Source organism: Lygodium microphyllum, chromosome 15 (assembly GCF_053477565.2).
Source record: "Lygodium microphyllum isolate KBCC chromosome 15, Lygodium_microphyllum_v1.1.10, whole genome shotgun sequence".
NCBI lineage: Eukaryota > Viridiplantae > Streptophyta > Polypodiopsida > Schizaeales > Lygodiaceae > Lygodium > Lygodium microphyllum.
The window spans coordinates 91,449,306-91,469,517 of record NC_141149.1 but is presented as its reverse complement, the minus strand read 5'-3'; the positions used below and the strand labels follow the sequence as shown (position 1 = coordinate 91,469,517).

At 47.0% G+C, this 20,212-nt stretch overlaps 1 protein-coding gene across 1 annotated transcript in view; it reads right to left on the bottom strand.

Moving 5' to 3' along the window:
- The window catches only part of LOC148024757 (uncharacterized), a 257,074-nt gene extending 237,309 nt beyond the window's left edge, over positions 1–19,765 (bottom strand). Inside the window, exon 1 of the mRNA XM_087694408.1 lies at positions 19,479–19,765. Within this exon, the coding sequence (XP_087550534.1) occupies positions 19,479–19,613 (135 nt within the window). The 5' untranslated portion in view covers positions 19,614–19,765. The remainder of the gene's footprint in view (positions 1–19,478) is intronic.
- Positions 19,766–20,212: the final 447 nt, after the last annotated feature.

Here is a 20,212-nt window from a genome sequence, read left to right as displayed (position 1 = left end):
TATTATCGTCCTTTAGTTCATTGAGCAAACAATGCAAACAGTACTTTCCAAACTGATACAAGCACAATCAATTTCCAATGGTCGTTTAGCTGGCAAACTGTTAAGGAGTGACTCCTTTTCTCCGAATGCAACCCGCATTCGATCCAGAATCAATTGCAACTTGGCAAGATTCCCATCATTCTTGGGTTAGGGTCATACCCTACCAATACTTTAGGTCTTGTTGTGGTAGATTCCAGCGACCGTGTCGCTTTAGTTTATTGTCTGGTCATTTGCTTCAAGGCAAATACCTAACTTTCCTTTTCCTTGGCAATTATTCCCCAAGAAAAGTGAGTAACAGGATGATTACTCATCCTTTTGTAAGTTAAATTCTTTCAATAACTTGCCAACCCCATTTCGAGAGATGACAAAACTCTCTTGTGGACAAATCTCAAGTCTATACGGTGTTGCAACCTTTTTGCACATGTGTTGCATCATTCCACGGGATCATTCCACCCATTGAATGGCGTCCTCCGGCCACGGAATTACCTCTAGCCGAGTAGCAGGGTTTAGGGTATCCTCCAACCCATTCCTAATTATGTTGGCCCATGGTCCTAGAAATTTGCAACTCCGTCGGAGTTTCATCATTAGAACGAATGATCCTTAGGATAAAACCTTAGATCATTTTATGCATGAACATCCAATTGATTCGACATTTCGTGAACGTGTGTAAGATCTTTGGGTTTGCGGTTTTAGACTTGGCAACAAGTGTAAAACTAGGTCGAAATCTTATTGCACTTGGCACTTGGGATACCTATCATATCGACTGAGCCATGCCCATATGAATCCCTTGTGTTTTAGGTTACTTAGACAACTCAATATTCTTGTATGGCAACAAGGATGAACCTTCCAAAGGTAATAAACTACATCTAATGGAGAACAATAGTTACAACTACACCAATACGCGTAAACATGCGATTTATTGCTTTTACGCATCACATGGTTTATGATAATTTTATCTTTCCTTGGTGTAGCAAAAATGCATGATAATCTGGATATTAACTTTTCCTAAGACCTATTAATCATGCCTACAACCTTGTAGTCTATACTTTCGAATCTTATGCTTTGATGAACCATGCAACCTTTCCTAAATGCGGCTTCTGATGAATGACGTTTCCGCATGATGACTATGTAATACGCAACATTCTCCTAGCTACAATGTAGTTGACGAAGTTTATACCAAGCTAAAGCTAGTGTTAATTCATTCCATTTTACATGCTATTTGCAAGTCCATAAGATCATTTCCGTACTCTATTATTTCTTTTCGGATAATATCTTATGGTGTTAACCTTGCCTCATGAAATCATTACGAGGAGGATGTTGCCTAACATGCGGCACACGCTTATTCCTACCATGTTTAGGACGAAAGAGAATGCACTTATAAATTCCATTTCTTTGCCCTAAGTTTAGACTCATTACTTTGATAATGTACCAAAGAAGCTACATGCAACTAGTCTTCTAAGGTGGATAACTCGTTTAAATTCAAGGCAAATTTTTTTATTATTATCCCTTCTCCCAGCCGATGCATGGCTGGAGGAGAGGGAGTGGGGAGGGGAATGGCCAAGGGGAAGTGATGTCAGGTCTGCATGAGGGGGAGTCCTCCACGTGTGTGGAGGCCCTCTTCCCCACCCCCCATACCTATATAAACACCCCCTAGCAAGGGGGTGTGCTAGAAGAGCTGGGAGAAGGACGGGCCGTGCAGAGAGAGGGAGAGCTAGAAGAGCTGGGAGAAGGACGGGCCGTGCAGAGAGAGAGAGAGCTAAAGGAGCTGGGAGAAGGACGGGCCGTGCAGAGAGAGGGAGAGCTAGTGGAGCTGGAGGAGGTGCCGACGTGAAGGGAGGAGGCCGGCTGAGAGGAGAAGGAGGTCGCCGTGGAGCGCCGCGCTGCCGCCCAGTCCACCGGTCGCTCCGCCGCCCAGTCCGCCGCAGCCGCCCAGTCCGCCAGTCGCCAGGCCTTCAGTCCGCCGATCACGACCCACCCCCCACGTGTTCTATAGAAGCTGAAGCTTCTTAGAAGCTTCTTTAGAAGCTTCTAAGGGGGGGCCTCCTTAAGCCCCCTTCCCACCACATTTCCCAAAGGGCATTCATACCCCTCCCCGGGACTTTGAAGAGGGGAAGGTGAAGCCGTAAAGACCCACACAAGACCCATCGAAAAGGCTTTCGCAAAAAGATTTTTAAAGCCGCAAGTCATCCAAGAATAAATTCAGTGCCAAAAGAACTCATAAAGCCCTCTTCCGCAAGCACCATTTATCCAAATCCCGTAAAGGGATCTCCTACGTACAAGGGAAGAAGGCAAAGGTCGGGAGGTTGCATGCCAAGGCAAGTCTATTCGTAGGCCGCAAAAGCTAACCAGAAGCCGAGACCACGCCTACGATGGCCCCAAAAAGGACACAAGATGCGACTACGGGAGGTTCATCTGCGAGTATACAAGTGGATATCTCCCCGACCCCTCAAGTCCAGGTTCTTTCGATTTGTTTTCGCATAAAGAAATGATTAGGCGCGCTTAGTTCATAAGGGAGATTGCATCTTTACGCTTAATTTTAATGCATGTGGAAAGTGGAAAAAAAAATACATTTGGTAAAGTATCTCTTGAAACATTATTTCATAATCAACTTCTCTTGGGGGTGGAAGTTCAGTTAATTCCTCAGGGAATACGTCAGCATATTCTTTTAGCCAAGAGGGTCCCTCATGAGACTCTTGCTTTTGATCTAACTTGTTGAGTTTGATCAAGTAAACAGGTAATCCTTTCCTAACCCCTTTTATGATCCGCGATATCTTGGCTAGCTGGATTCTCGGCACTCCTGCCTCACCTTGAGTCGTAACAAACTCTCTGTCAGAGTTTCGAAAGGAAACTTGACCCTTTCCACAGTGGATGTGGGCGTCATTGGGCTTAAGCCAATCCATCCCGAGTAGACACTCATGGATGCCTAAGTTCATGACTCTGAATTTGACTGAGGTTTTCTTTCCTCCCAGATAGAACTCCTCCTTAGCAGTTTGCCTAGCACAAGTTACCTCACGACCGTTTGCCAATTCCACAAGTAGGGTAGGTGCTTCTACTGTGGCTATTCCTAATCTCTTAGCACATGCTGGTGAGATAAAGGAATGTGTACTGCCACAATCAATCAAGGTTTTGAAACCTTTACCTTGATAGTCCGACGGTGTTTGAATTACCGAGAACTGGCGATTCGGCCCCTTCTTGTGTAGAGCGGCATGGACCGTCGCTCTTTCGAAATCCGCTTCCATAGTCGGATCTTCCTCTTCCTCTGCTTCACATCTTTGCCTATTGGTAATGCAGGCAGCTCTTCCCCTTCCACGGGCGGCGGCTCCCTGACCGCGGCCAATACCTTGACGGTGTCCCTCGCTGAGCTTGGGGCATTGCTTTTTGAAGTAACCGAGTTCATTGCAGTGGAAACATCGGATGTTTCGGCCATTACCGTGAGTAGGAACAAAGTTGTTGACGTTATTTGTCCTTGCTTTCTTTCTTTGCCCCTGATTGTGGCCTTGAACTCTCTTAACCTGGGGTCTGAATGCTCCTCTGCTTGGGTCGCTATAAGACCAATTCTTAATACTCCTTGGTTTAGCTTGTACTTCCTGAATTATAGGGGCCGCTCGAATGAGTGCATCCTGAAGGTCTGATGGTCGCATAGATTCGAGACGGGTATTTACAGGTGGATTTAAGCCTGCGCAAAACTTGGACACCTGCTGTGTCGTGTCCATTTGTGGCGCATACTTTAAGAGTGAGACAAACTTAGAGTAGTATGCATCAAGAGTGAGTCCTAACTGTTTTAGCTCATAGAACTCATTCATTTTCTGTGTACGATATGCGGGTGGCAAATATCTCCCTTGCACGGCTTGCTTTAACTTCTCCCAGGTAACGGACCCCTCTGAGATCCCTTGATCCCTGCACCATTGTTTCCACCATAGTCTGGCTTCACCGGTGAGTTTTAATTTGGCGAGCATGGCCTGATTGGTTGGTGCAGTGCCAGCGGCTTCGAAGTAGTCCTCCATAGATTCAATCCAAATCTCAGCGTCCGACTGGACGAATCTGCCTCTCCCGTCAAACTCGGGTGGCTTTATTTGTTTGAGGAGGAACTTCTTCTCCTGGATCACAGTAGTACTTGATGTAGGGGGCGAATTTGGAACCTGTACCTGGGGTTGTGCCTGGCGTAAAAAGTTTTCTTAACATTATTATATGATAATTGACATTAGCTTATCTTTAGTTCAGCTAATTCGTAACTCATGAAGCAACTTAACCTTTTGCAACAACCCTGATGCACAATCGGATAGTGATAAAAAGAAGTCCTTATTTATATTTATATGGCGTAGCCTCATACAACATCTCGAGTGATGATAATCCAATCATTACATTTAGTTTGGGGAGAACAACATTGTATTGGATTTGTTTACAGGAACTGTGTAATAGTAGGGTCTCTCTCTCTCTCTCTCTCTCTCTCTCTCTCATGGGCACTTATATTATTAATCATATGAGAAATACAAGAATCACGACAATGTAGCAAAAGAGACTATTGTATGCCAAGGGACTAAATTCTCCTTAGGGAGAAAACTAGCGTGTTGAACAAGATCCAACTGCCAATGAAGAAGACCTTTCAACCTAAAAAGATGATTTTGAACCTCAGAGGCAAACTCCAAGATGAAAGCATTCTAGGTATCCCAATTGTGCCAACAGGCCCAACATCTCAAAAAATGACATAATATTTTCATATGTGGCTATGCTAGAGTAGGATACTTTGTCTTACCAATGACCCAATCAAACGAAATGGAGGGACGGACCCACCAAAACCCTCCAAATGTTAGATAGTGTGGACCAAATCTTCCCCTATAATGTGTAGGAGATGAATCTATGGTGGAAAGATTCTACACATCATACAAAACATTTGAAATATGGCACTTACACAGGGTGGAAGCAAGGGGCACCCACCTATAAACATTCTCCAAAGAAAGACTCTCCATTTGAACAAGGTCTTACTAAGCCACCCTTCCATTACACTTGATTTCCACCATGCTCTGCTTTTATGTAAGCCTCAAACAGCATTGGCCCTGGCCATTAACCAATAACAATCTCTAATCAAGAGATAATAGATCTAATTGACTGAAGCATGATCTAGATGCAACCAATTTGCAACTCTCCAATCCTAGCAAGCATGATCCAAATGAAGAGTGGGGAAGGGGTGGCAATCATGTAAATGCATGGAGATCATGTTCCACAGATTATGGTATCCACAATGGACCCAAAAAACATGTGTGGCTGTGCAGACATACATGAGCATGCTACGAGCTGATAGGGTTGCATCTAGAATGGAAACTAGGCCCTAACACGCCATTCTATTGAACTTGGAGGAGTCATCTTGTTTCCCTTCCATGAGAGCAAGCAACACATAGCCAATAACTTCATCTACAAGGAGTTAGTATGAAATCCATCCGCAACCAATAGAAGAAGAAGAAAATAAACAACAAACAGCTCCCTGCTCGTCGCGTCACGGCTGCTGCCCTGCCCTTGCCTGTACCCTTGCGCCAACTGGCGCTCGCCCCACCTGCTCCCAGCCGTAGCCTGCTTGTGCCTGCCATGCCTGCTCCTGCCCGCCCCGCCCACTCCTGCCCGCCCCGCCCGCTCCTGCCCGCCCCGCCCGCTCCTGTCCCGCCCACTCCCGCTCCGCCTGCTCTTGCTCCTGGCCGCCCACCCCCGCCCTTACTAGCAAGATTAAAGCATTTCACAAATTTCATGTCCTCGTTGACAGGATGAGAGAATAATGAAAGGAAGAGGAAAACAGCAAGCAAACTTTGCGTATACAGCAAGAACCTCGTCCCTTGAACCTCCCTTTTTTATTTTTAGGCGAGTTTCTTGAAGTATGATTTAAAAGTAATGCTTCTGCCCTACTGTTTTCAGTTAGTCACATAATTGGATGATACCCCACACATACATTGCACCTGAATGCAAGTGTGTCTCTTCAGTTTGCCAGCACCTGATGTGCATGTAAGTGGATCATGTGTGCCTGATGGGATGTCCACCATCTGTCTTTTATTTGCCATACAGCAGCATTTTTTATAAAGTAAATATGTGCTTAGATTTTCCCGCAGAACTATGGTTGTTCCCAGAAAGGGCCACAGTCAGATAATTTCAGGGGAAAAAGTGTTATGGCATTTGTTGCACAATCATGTTCTTGTTCTGCTCCCTTACCCAATCCCCCCTATGGTTTCCCCCCTCCCTGTCAGAGTGCAGCAATGCGGAAGTGTAGGACAAAGACTGAGAGAAAGAGAACACAGAGAGAAGAGAGAGAGAGAAGGAGACAGTGAAACGCAGAAAACTTGCACTGTAGTATGTTGTTAGGAGTGCAGAAAATATACATAGGTGCAGAGAAAATATATGTGTGTCTCTGCCTTGAGGACCTCGATCTCTGTCAGCCCACGTGCCATCAGTCACAGCCGGCTGTCTCTGTCAGATCTCAAGATCCAAGATGTCAAAGTGCTGGACCAAGCTGCTATAAATAGCAGAAAATAACACAAAAATAATAGGCAGAATCAGGTCGGCTGCTGCATTTAATGCAGCCAACTGCATAGAAAAACTGGCCCCGACTGTAGCTGTGCCACGTGGCACCTGTCCGTACTGCTGATGTGGCATCGTGCGCTGCTGATGTGGTACTCTGGCTGTACGGCTCTACACACTGCTGTCCAAGAAATGACTCTCTAACACCCCCTCTCAGAGCCTGGACAAGTCAAAAGGCTGGGACCTGGAATGTCTCCGAAGAAGAGCCTAGGGAAGCGCCTTCATGAACAAATCTGCAAGATTATCCTCCGTCTTACAGTACTCCACAGCAATAGTCCCATCCAAAAGCTTCTCCCGAATGAAGTGATACTAGATCTCAATGTGCTTCGTCTGGGCATGGAATACAAGATTCTGTACCAAGGCAATGCAACTCCCATTGTCACACCGCAAAAGAGTAGGACGTGTTTGGGGGCAGCCAAGCTCCTGCAATAATCTCCGAAGCCACACAACCTCGCATGTGGTGGAAGACGCGGCCCGATACCCAAGGTAAAACAGTAGCCTGTAGTAGACCACCGGTGGTCCACATCGCCAACCCAATCCGAGTCGCTCCAACCTACAAGAATAAGATCTGAAGCATCCTATACCGGCGGGATACGAAAGCCCTAAGTTAGAGGTCCCCCTCAAATACCGAAGAATCCTCAGGGAAGTCTACCAATGCACCTGTTTGGGTTCACTCATGAGCCTCGTCAAAAGACCCACAGCAAAACAAAGATCAACACGAGTGTTGAGTAGCAAAATCAAGGATCCAATCAACTAACAATAGCGGGAAGCATCCATCAAGGGAGAATCAGAGTGTGAAGTGGCCTTCCAGTTCGGATCCATAGGAGTAGAAATGGTTCAACAAGTCTCCATCTCGAAAGTCACCAAGAGCTCCTGAATGTATCTCTGCTGAGAGATGAAAATCCCCCTCTGAGATTGATAAATCTCGTGACCCAAGAAGAAATGAAGAAGCCCCAAATCCGTCATCTCAAATGTCTGATGTAAAGTTGTCTTGGTCTCTTGGACCTTCTATGCATGATCCCCTGTCAGAATCAAATCATCAACATACAACACAAATAACACACGACCAACCTTGGAAATGTGCACATAAAGCTGTAGATTCAGCTGTTGAGAGTTGATATTCCAACTTTGACTAAAGAAACGAGTTAATCTTCTCGTTCCATGCACGCAGAGCTTGCTTGAGGCTATACAAGGCCTTCTTTAACCTGTAAACTTTCCCAACAGGGGATCCAAATCCAAGAGGCTGCTCAACATAGATCTCCTTCTGCAAGTCACCATTGAGAAAGGCCAACTTCACATCCAACTGATAGATAAGCCATCTCCTAAGGCCAGCCAAGGCAAGAACAACTCAAATAGTCACCATACGAGTAGTGGGGGAAAAAGTATCATGGAAGTCAATGCCTGGGTGCTGAGTAAAACCTTTAGCAAACAAGGCAAGCCTTGTGCTTGTCCAAAGAACCATCACTAAGGTACTGGGTCTTGTGAGAGGGACGAGGCACAAGGAACCAAGTATCATTCCTCTCAAAAGCATACCAAAGTTCCTGGAGATTGAGGCTGGAGGTCACTCCTTTAGGCAGCAGGTCATTGTGACTGGGCAACCAGGGCAGTTCCTGCATTGCCATGACTGTGGACATCACACAACAGACTGTACGTATTTCGGGGCCAAGGCAGCTCCGGTGACAGGCCCGCACGTGGAAGCCGACAGCTTCACACGGGTCTAGAGATGACAGAGAGAGAGACAGCACGAGGGGCCACAGCCAACGCCTCAATCGTAGCCTCGGCAGCAGGGTGCAGAAGGGCGAGCGACGCCCCCTCGGCAGAGCACTCCGCAGCCCCCCCTGCCGTACCACCCGGCAAGACCGCATGTTCCCACAACCACCACTCGCGCCACAGACTACCCCACCTGAGATCCCACAGTCCCCACACCCACCCTCCACCACCTCCTAGGCTCCCCCCACTAACCTTGGCCCACAAGAGGTGATGAGCCACACACGCCTACATCCTCCTCGCACCAGCAGTCTTCCCCCTCCCACACAGCCACCAGCTCATCTGCCCCTGTCGCCCGTCACACCTTCCCAAGACAAGCACAACTATTGCCACAGGAGTTTTTCCGCAGTGGCCTGTGGTCCTACCTGAGAGTTGCGGAGCGCGGAGTGTTTCCACTACCTCTAGAGTTGGAGATCTTCATGGTTCGTAAGTCAAGGAGGGGCAAAGTCCATCTACTAGCACCACCGAATGGACCAAACTACTCTTTCTTCTTTCAATCCTCTCACTCAAGGGATTGGACGACCACACAAATAGAGGAGGAGTTGAAGAGTCAAGTGGTCGACCACATCTCCCAGTGGATGGGAGAAGGACAAGCATTGTTTGCACAGCAATGGCCTCGTAGCATGATGGACATTAACTGGTGGGCTGGTGCCGAGGTCCCACACTTGAGTATTATCTTTCGAGCCCCTCCACAGTGGAGGGCTTCGAGAGATGTGATCGAGTGGCTCCTCGCTCACAGGTGGCCGGTTTCTACCAATGTACAGAGTCACGACTCTCACCATGGCTGATAGATGCATTGATTGTACCACCTGGAGCATCTATCACCCCTATGGTCCGGCCGAGGACCACCATGGGGGACTGGAGTTCGCCGCCCAGACCTACGGCAAAGCGTACCTACATGCCCCATAGTTTCTCATCCTCATTAGCAGCTTCCACACCGAACAGATGTTTGTTCCGTCAGTCGCAGGTTTCCCCATGAGCTTACACCTTGCATCTTGGAATGTGAATAGTCTCCACTACAGTGGGGCACGTGGATCCAAGAAGTTGATTGTTCGGCAGGAGCTATAGCCTGCCCTTGCCAGACGGATCGACATTTTACTTTTACAAGAGCACAAGCTCACTCCCTCCCAGGCCCAGCGGGTAGGGAAGGTACTCCCGGGCAGCTCACACACTTACTGGGAGCACGCCATAGGTGCCCACGGCAGGAGTGGAGATGTATGCACCTCTATTGGCTTGAGTCTCACCGCCTGTATACGAGACCACGGGACAATAGTGGCAAGGAGGGTTCTGTGGATCAGACTGGATATTGGGGACTCCTGCCTGGGAGTCCTCAACGTCTATGCTCCTACGGAGGTTAGGACATGCAGCAGGTTCTCGGTGGAGATCGCAGATGGACTCCCAGAGGTGGACTCGTGGATCGTCGGAGGAGACTTTAACAACCTAAAGGCTTTGAAGGACCAGCAAGGCAAAGGCAGAAACTATCAAGGCATGATCGGGGAGGAGCAAGAGGCATGGGAGGTACTTCTATTGGCAATAGGTGCACATGATGCCTGGAGAGACCTTGCCTTCCACAGGAGGGAGAGGTCACTGGACTTCTCTTGGGGATACAAGCGGCTAGGTGGAGTCCTACTGGAGCGATTGGACATGCTTTACATGGGAGAGTGGGGAGGCTCTCTTGGGGGTCAGATTGGGCAGTTGGCAAGCACCACGTTGTCTGATCACTGCCCGATTCTCTTGACACTAGATCCCCTAGCATCTACCCTAGACACTCGATCATGTAGGATCCCTGACTCGATCTATAGGAGGGAGGAGGTGAGGAGGCAGATAGAGCAGCTCTGGACTAGGGAGTGGGGCAGGAGGGACCGGATCGCAAAGGAGGTTGCAGAGGTCCTAGCCGAGTCGAGCAGAATCTGCCAAGAGGCAGCCATACAAGCGAGGCAGCAGAGCTGGGAGGAGGAGAGAGCGCTCCAGCAGGACCTTGCAACAACGCAGAGATTACTACAGGAGGCACCAAGGGACCCCACCCTCCATGCACAGGTGCGAGCGCGAGTAGCCATTGCTGGCCTAGAGGACAAGCACTCGGAGTTCTCTTTCTGCACCTCAGCAGCTTTTTGGGTGCGGAAGGGGGACACGATGTGCAAGGAGTTTTTCCAAGTGCACCAACCTCGCATCTTAGGAGTGCAGATACGCAACCTTCGAGATCAGTATGGGAGGACTCATTCAAGCCCAAACGAGGTGATGGAGATTGCCATTGATTACTACTGACGCCTTTTCCAACAGGAGACAGCCTCAGCTAGAGAACAGCGATGTAGGCAGCAGGTCTGGGATCACATCCCGTCCCTTGTCACAAAGGAGATAAGACACCCCCTCCTAGTCCCCCTTCACAAATAAGAAACTAGAGTAGGCTTTCCATACACAGAACGGGCAGAAATGCCCAGGAGAGAATGGCCTCTCTAAGGCCTTCTTTACTACCTACTGGGAAGTGGTAAAGGACCCCCTACTGATGGCCTTCCAAGAGATCTTCACTTTAGGACAGATGCCAGGGAGCATTTCGGCAGGTCTTATTAGTCTTCTTCCCAAAGGGGGAGACCGATTGGAGCTTTCCCAGTGGAGACCGATCACCTTATTGTCAGTGGCCTATAAGGCACTGGCAAAGATGATTGGTAGGCGACTATGCCCCGTGCTTCCAAACATCATCCATGACACACAAACAGGCTTCGTCGAGGATAGGAGTATCCTAGTCAATGTATTCACCTTCTTTGAGGCGACAGAGTGGGCTCAGCATAGTGGGCAGAGACTAGCCGTAATACTCTTGGATTTCGAGAAAGCTTATGATAAGGTGGACTAGGATTTCCTAGAGGGCACCATGGTGAGGTTGGGTTTCCCCCAGGCTTGGATTCACGGGGTCACCTCACTTTACAGATCGACCACCAACAGGGTTCTCATAGGTGGTAGGCGAGGGGAGGAGTTTCGGTTGGAGAGATCGGTCCGGCAGGGCTGCCCCCTGGCCCCGTACTTGTTGCTACTCTTTGGAGAGGTGATGTATCACTTCCTCAGGTCCGTGTGAGCGGATTACGCGGCTTCCGACTTCCCGTGAGAGAGGAGACTGAGTTTCTAGACTCAGAGTATGTAGATGATACAACACTCTACATAGAGGACGACGAGTTAATGTTGGAGAGAGAGAGGCTGGCTCTTGAGGTGTTCTATTCCGCACCGGGAGCGAAAATCAACTGGCGAAAGTCGGTTGGTTTCCTCACAGGCCCGAACTCTAGGACGGAGTGGGGCATCCACCTAGGATTTAGATGGGTGACCAGAGGGCAGACCGTCCGGTACCTAGGGTTCCAAGTGGGACTCAACATCACTCCCGCCCAGCAGTTTCTTCCAGTCCTCGATTCTATTCGGAGGAAGCTAACTTACTGGAGCACGGCTCGCCTCTCACTAGCCAGCCGAGCTCTGGTGGTTAACCAGGTCCTCCTAGCGACGACCTCGTACATCGCCTCGTGTTGGTGCTTCTCCTCATCCTGCATAGTGCAGCTTCGCCACCTAGTGGGGAACTTCCTTTGGTCTGGGTCAGACAGCTCCAGGGACTCCGGGCCAAGGTGGCGTGGGCGACCATCATACAGCATCGGTCAGAGGGAGGGCTTGGGATCATAGACCCAGAGTTTCAGAGTATGGTCCTCTTGGGCAAGCTAGTTGTCCGTGGCCTCACACCGAGAGGGCAAACCTGGAAGGTCCTATTGCAGGAGGGTCTTCAAGATTGTGGACCGAGGCTTACTCAGCCCAAATCAACCCCCCCCCCCCCCCCAAATCACCTTTCCTACGTAGCTTACTCCGTGTGTGGCAGGGCCTCTATAAGGCCCTAATCCAAAGCCCCCCAGGCTACTAGGAGGAGATAGACCATCAGCCGGTAATCTGGAACCCCCAGGTCAAAGATCGAGAAGGGGCACAGATTGGCGAGCGCCCCCACATCCATTGGGCTGGTTGGGAGGCCGGCCCAGCTCGTACCATCAGGATATGGTGGGAGGTGTACAGGATGGCGGACAAGGAGGTGCTGCAGCGAGTTTCAGGCTGCCAAAGAGGAGTGGAGTTGAGGCAAAGGGAGATAGATGCAGCAATACCTCCGGTGTCACGAGGACGTAAAAATTTGATGCTTTAATTGACATTTGATCAAAGGATTAATCAAATGTGCAATTAAAAGATGCACATGTGAGGTGCAAGCTACTTTCTCACAGTTGAAGACCAAAGGACCCTGTGAAAAAGATGGGTGTCAAAGGCAAAAGTTGTAACAAGTTACACTTGTTAGATTCTAGGTGAATTTTGGTGTCAGTTTGCCCCTAGGACCATTAATTAGTCATTAAGTGTCAGTGGTGACACTAGGGACTAGGCATTAATTAATGGATTAATGCTTGTCCAAGGGTCAATTAATGCATGGGACCACTTTGGGTTGCAAATGGCCTAGCCAATCAATTTTTGGATGGGCAAGGTCAATTTTCTGGGCATGGATTAAGGGCTGAATTTAATTAATTCTGAAAATTAATTAAATTGCTGGAAATTGCTGAAAATGGATTAAGAAAGCTGCCACTCGACAAAACTTTCCCATGCAAGTGGGGAAAAGGCTAAATAGGGCTGAAGGGAGAGGAAAATCTCGTTTTTTCATTTTGGAGCTGTTGGAAAGAGGTATCGGACTGTTGCTGCCAACTTTTGGGGCCAATTCCCAGCCATTGGAGACCATTTTCGTGATGGAGATTGCATATTCTTGACCTTGGGAAGCTGACAATTGCTGCTGATGCACTTTCTCCTAAAGATCACAGTCTCTGATGCTCCTATTGTTGTTGGTGCATCCATTTGGGGCTGGTATAGCAGGGCAGCAAAACTGATTTTGATCAGGTCTTCACGACAAATCTCAAAATTTTCTCTCTACAACATTTTCTCATCTCCTTCAGCCTATGCTCAACCATTCTCAACAATTCTCAGCCATCAGAGGAGATCTCAATCATTTTTTGTGGGCTGATCTGTAATTTCTGCAATAAACCCTAATTCACAGCAGAGATTAGGGTTTAGCAGCCACCTTGGGATCCATGCCAAAGATTGAAGGCTCAAGGGACTGAAATCAGTAGCTGATAATTGAAGATTACCAAGGGATTTCAAGAGCCAGCCCTTCCCGAATTGATTTGGGGCAGCATTTGGCCAACCAAGGGTCAAATTGTAGAAGAAGTCCTGGGTGAAACAAGGGGCAAATGACCCAAAAGGCTTGCTAGACATTTATGACAGCAAGAGCAATTGGTTAGAAGGAGGAGATTGAAGAATCTCAAGTTGTACTCCTTCCAATTGAATGAAAGCTAAAGAAATACCGCAAGGGGCGCCAATTTTGGGGCCAACAAGGTGCCTAGTGTCCAAGAATGTTATGGTAAAGTGTGTATTTCATTTTATGTGCATTTATTTATTGTTGTAATTAACTCTTGAATTAGGTTATCACCACCCATTCCAAGAAGGAAGGCACAAGGTTCCTACTGTCCAAGAATGTTATGGTAAAGTGTGTATTTCATTTTATGTGCATTTATTTATTACTGTAATTAACTCTTAAATCAGGTTATCACCACCCATTCCAAGAAGGAAGGTTGGTTTCATCCGGAGTGGCTTGCTCCCCCGATACAAGTGCCGATAGAGCCTGAGGAGGTATGGGCCGCCAGGTTTTCACCAACAGGCATCCCCCTATAGGTAGGAGGTAGAGTTGGCGGCGCCCCGCAAGGGACTTTCTTCACCGTTCAGGAAGGGGGGCGTCTGGCCCTTGACAAAGGGCAGCAGGATGAGGGGATAGCTGCCCTTTCATGGAGGAGAATTCGGGTGGTGCGCCTTCAAGGGAAGACATGGCGATTGGACCCCTATGTTTTCTGGAAGGAGCTCATGGAGTGGAGCCTTTGGATCTGGGAAGGCAGACCACTTGATGAGCTGGAGTGGGATCCAGGAGAGTGGCTATGGCCGACCACTACAGTCGCCATGAAGCCACCAAGGTTCCTAGAGTACACTGCCAGGATTGGCAAACACGTACTGATACAGGAGGATATGAATTGGGCGCCATCACGTAGTAGACACTGGGCGGAGCAAAGCATCACAGAGCCGTTCCGACGGACCTTCTGGCACTGCCTATGGGATAGCTGGACGCCAAGGAGGGTATCGTATTTCTTATGGCTGGTGGCACATGGAGGCTTGGCGGTGGGAAGTTGGCTTGCCCAGATGAAGAAGTAGGGAGGTTGTAAGCGTTGCACACAGCAGCCTCTGGAAACCCCAAAGCACTGCCTTTAGTCATGTGAGGAGGCGCAGCTCGTGTGGAGAGGAGCATGCTGCATCCTCCGCCGTACAGCACCCAGCCTTGGATGTATCTCATGGGGAGCTTTCTGCTAGCAAGCAGTCAGCCAAGGCCTTCACCTTTGTATGAGGCCAGGATACAGGACACGATATTCATCATTGAGGCAGGGTCGTACGCACTGGTCAGTTTGGAGGCTCTGCCCATCCGCCAGGTACTGGAGCCCACAGCAGACCGCTCTGAGGTATGGGAGATCATAGGGAGTCTTCCTAGATGGCATATCTGGAAGGCACAGTGTCAGGAGACTTTCGGCAGAGAGAGACTTTCAGCACAGGCAACCCTAGCTGAGCTCTAGACCTCCATCATCCAGTCCCTCCGCGGCCGTTGGGATCAAGTGCAGAGCGAGCCCAGGGCTCGTCAAGAGCTCCGTGGTCACTTCATGCATACCTGGGGCGGCCAGGACCTGTTTTTCGTGATGCAGGTAGGCAGCCCCAGATGGCGATATACCAGGGGCTCCATGGCTTCTTGCCCCCATTCCCTCCAGACTGCCTTGAGAGGCTTGTATTCATGATGTATTTGTATTTCTGCATCAGCTCCAGCTAGTCTATTGAGCATAAGGACTCCGTTGTAATCAGTTTCTTTGAGTAATATAATCAGCCACATTTTATTTGCAAAAAAAATAATAATAATAAAGTGGTGGATGACCTGATTTATCACAAATTACAGCAAACAAAAAATACAGAAATCTGAAAATGCACACATTGCCACTTAATCTTGGATAACCGACACTGGATTGGCCCCAACAACTGGTGCTTCTTGCGGTATTTCTTTATCTTGTATTACTAGAAGATTGAAGTATACTGAGACATGGGCCGAAGCATGTTCCAAGGTTACGCATTGCATTTTCTCTATTGCTTTGTGTACCTTCAGATGGTGAAGCATCATCATAATTTCAACCATTGTATGATGACATGCTTGCTATAAGGCACTCAGCTGATCTCAATTTCAGAAATATGCAACTTCACTGACTTGCACACAAGTGCTTGGGAATTGATGTATTCCAGGAATGGAACCATGAAACTAGTCTTCCTTCTTGGCAAGGGTGGTGGATGACCTGACTTATCACAAATTACAGCAAACAAAAAATACAGAAATCTGAAAATGCACACATTGCCACTTAATCTTGGATAACCGACACTGGATTGGCCCCAACAACTGGTGCTTCTTGCGGTATTTATTTATCTTGTATTACTAGAAGATTGAAGTATACTGAGACATGGGCCGATCTCCTTTAATTCTCAATACAATGGGCTGTCGAAAGTGACCAATACCTAATAGAATCAATTTGCCCCTTCATTGTACTACAATTTGGGCACAATTTGGGTCTTCAATCTCTAGCATGTGGGCCACAATAAATTGAGAACAGACTACTCAGATCAACTGTAAATTCCTTGCCTTTTGCTGTTACACCAAGTATGGGGTCTTTAGTAACTAGGCACCAATCCCAAGTGGCTGTGAAAACCCTAATGGCTGCTGAAAATTAGGGTTTCAACAGCAATTTCTTCAATTGCTCTTCACCAATGGCTAGAATATGCTAAGAATTTCTGAGGGAATATCAAAGGATGAGAGAAAATCAGCTAAAAGGAGTATCTTTTAAACACTTGCTCTGATGGTGCCAACAACTTCAAAAGTAGGGGTAAAAGCCCAATGCAGCGGGCCAGCCCTCCTATTCTATTGATGCCTCTTAGTGAGGTGAAGAAGGAAAACTGTTGCCCCTGTCCTGTCGCACTGTTGCAGGATCAGCTGTCAACTATCTTAGAGCTCATCCAACAGCTCCTCCTTCGCCCCTCAGCCCCTGAATGTTGGAATGACCCAACCCCTAAGCAGTCTTCTCTCATCTCACATGGGTAGCTTTGACAAGTAGAAATCTCTTTTGCAACTTGGCAACCTTCTAATTGTAATTTCCAGCATTAATTAATGAATTTTCATCATTTATTATTTGAAAATTAACTAATCATCCATTTGACCCATGGCCCAAGAACTAGTGAGTGCCCATTCACATTTAATATGCTAATACCTGTGTAACATTTAATTGTCCCAATATTAATTGGCCCTAGACTAGCATTAAATTATTAACTCATGCCTAGTCCCTAATGTCACCACTAGACGTTTTAATGGCCCAATTAATGGCCTAGACCCAAATTGACACCAAGAACCCACAAATACATGTCGAACATAACTTTATACAATAGGCCATCACCATTAACTTAACTAACTTGCACGTCACATGTGCACATAACATGTGCATAACTTAAAAATGCCAAAGCTAAGCATTTAAAATACATGTCCTCGTGACAATAGAAAAGTTTATTAAGGGTCCTTGGGGTCAAGAGGTCAAATTTGTCATCGGAAAGGTTGCATTATGATGTCAACCTAATGTAGGAATCTGTAAATGCAGCAAATCAGACGTTAAAACAGCAATTAGATGTAGTCTCCTCCTTGGGGGCTGCTTCAGCTCCTCTCATTTGGCAATGATACCATGTGAGAGCATGCAACAAAAGAGAATCACACACACACACACACACACACACACACGGGAAGAGAGACAAGATGAATACAAATAGTGAAGGAGCAAAATTGCACTAATTTGAAAAAGAAGGCTGAACACAAGACTGCATTTTCCATGACCTTCCCTCATAATGATAGAGGAGAAAAGAGCAATAAGCCTAAACATCTAGGCCAAGAGTCCACACCTCCTAAAGGAACCCTTAAAAGAGACTCTAAAAGGGAAAAACCACTATCCTTAAAGACATGCCCACAAGAGACCAGAGATACACATGAACCCCTTAAGCCCAAGAATCCTCCCAAACAAACCCAAGATCTAAAATAGTAGTTGCCCTCAATTGCTACCAATATCAAACCCATTGACTTGATAGTTACTACTTCCCATCAAGATGTGAAAACAAAACAGTCACACTTCCTAGCTGTGACTAAACACACCAAATCTGCCAAGGAGTCAGCCCCAACATGTTGCTAGTGTGTGTCAATGAGGATGCCACAATGGACAATGGAAAGCCAGCTTAGAACAGGAGACTATAGGTGATGAATGTTGATTGTGTGGGCAGTCAATGGGCATCAGCTATATATAGCTGAGAACTCAAAAATTGGCTGATTAGCTGCTAAGGATAGTAGAAAATCAGGCCAACCTGCTGCTCCAGTGGTAATCAACCTGTCCAACCAAGACGAAAGCTATTGCATAGCTATGACACAAACTGCAATGCACTCAGTCACTACGAATTTAAACACTCTTGGAGATTAAATGACCAAGCTGAAAACCAAAATGTAAATGCGTGCAAGGTGCTAGAGCTCCTCCGTCTTTGTCATACTCTTGACAGCTCTCAACCAAAAGGTGTCGTACTCTAGACAGAGCTCTCAACTAGGAGATGAATGGCATGAATACAAGAAATACTAACACTCTCTGCCTCCATTTTCATTGTGTCCATCTTCGCCATGGTTGTCCATATTACTCACTATCTTTTGTGTGCTCAACTTGCTCGCTACTTTCTGCATCTCCAATTTAAATGGCTAGCGAGCCTAGCATTGGCAAACGATGCTAACTTCATCAATGGCTAGAAGAAGTGACAAGATTAGCCCCTCTCCCCAAGAACGCATGATGGACATCCTAAATTTGGATACACAAATGGGCACAATAATACACCCAACCATCTCTGCAGTACAAAGGTTAGTGTTTGACCATAGACCTCGCTAATAATTATGCAAGTTTGAATAAAGACATGGATTCTGTCATAGAGCTCCTTCATTGCCATAACCGCCATCGATGGATTAGTCCTCCTTGCCAATCAGAAAGCAGAACATTGCCAATTGAGGAGGAGGACACTACCATCAATGGATTAGTCCTCCTCAATTCACCTACCGCTCTCACTACATACTTGGTCTCAAAGATGAACTAGGAAAGAAAACTATCGTTACTATAGCTGTCACCACCTACCGCTCACACCATATACTCAATCTCAAAGACGAACTTAGAAAGAAAGTTGTCGTTACTATAACTCTCTCAGTTACATGCCCTATGATTGTTTAGCAAATGATGAAGAGCTTGTTGTTCTATTCTTACTAAATAATTCTGCCACTTGTAGTTGGCCATAGTGACGCGACGATACTAGAAAGAGCAGCACCTTATTCAGTTCAGGAAGAATATTCTGTAAAGCAAAAGCAGTTTTGTATTGCCAATGACTTTGGAAGAAGGTAATGGAAGAAGATCATGCAATTCTTTCATGAAGAGACCATTTGTTATGCAGAAATTCTAGCAAGAACATTCTTGTGGCCTTGTTTTTCTTGAATACTGAAGCCTTTGTTTAAGAATGCATAGTATGTCAAAACATGAAGACAGAAAGCTCTAACTTTGTTGCAACCAGTTGCAATGCTTTCTCAACCTTGGGAAAGTAATAATAATGCCATGGATTTCATTATTATATTGCTAGAGTTATAAAATTGGAAAAATACTTTCACAAGAAGATTTCCTTTCCCTCGTTTTTCCCTATAGTGTTCAACATCATGAGCTTCTTCCCGAGAGGCATTGCATACCTAGCTATGTGTCGTTGGGGGCCTGCACCCCAGCCCAGGCGGCCCTACCTCACAGAAGCTCATGATGTTGTGGTAATTCACGATGTTCTTAGGCTTATAAGCTATCTTGGACGTGTAATGAGATGGATCATTTCATTCCCGGTAACGAAACCATTTACAGCTCCACGTCAAAAACATTTTTCTGTGGAACAACCACTGTCCATACCTCAAGATGTCCCTTGCGATTTCCAGTTGCAATCAGCGGATGAACCCATTGCCAAGTGAGAAGACTGAAGATGGAAGCTTGGAGCTCCGGACTGGGCCTTCTTGTATTCAGCTCACCCTGAAGCCGCGAGTCCATCGTCACAGAGTTCAGACAGAACGTGCGAGCAGGCTCGTATCTTGGCAGGTGGTATTTCGTCTTCTCTTAAGCGCCAGAGCGGAAGTTACCTGTCTTTTTCCTGATTTCTTTTCTACTTTTTAAATCATCCCCGGCCCAACGCACGAGCTGTGCAGAGAGAGAGAGAGAGAGAGAGAGAGAGAGAGGGGGGGGGGAGCGCTGTGCAGGTATGAAGAGAGGGACAAAGGAGGCTACGAGAGAGAGAGGAGAAGAAGAAGACGCAGCAGCAGGCCTGAAAAGCAACGTATACCATGCTTTTAGGTTCCCCACCGCAGATTTGGCGTGAACAGGTTGATTTGCATGCAAGCTCTTTTCCATTTGATCCGCACGCCATGCAATAAGCATGTCAATGCATGCAAGCTTTTTTCGAGCTGATCCGCACACCATGCAATAAGCACATGATACCAAACAAAGCTACTAGATTGAGACAAGGAAACATGGTATTGGACGTAAGTAGATATGTCTTTCCACTCCATTACAATCCTACCTTATTTGAAAGTTTTATTCCAAGGTTGAGTGACATTGAACCTAGTGTGTCCTCTACTTCCACTCCTACACAA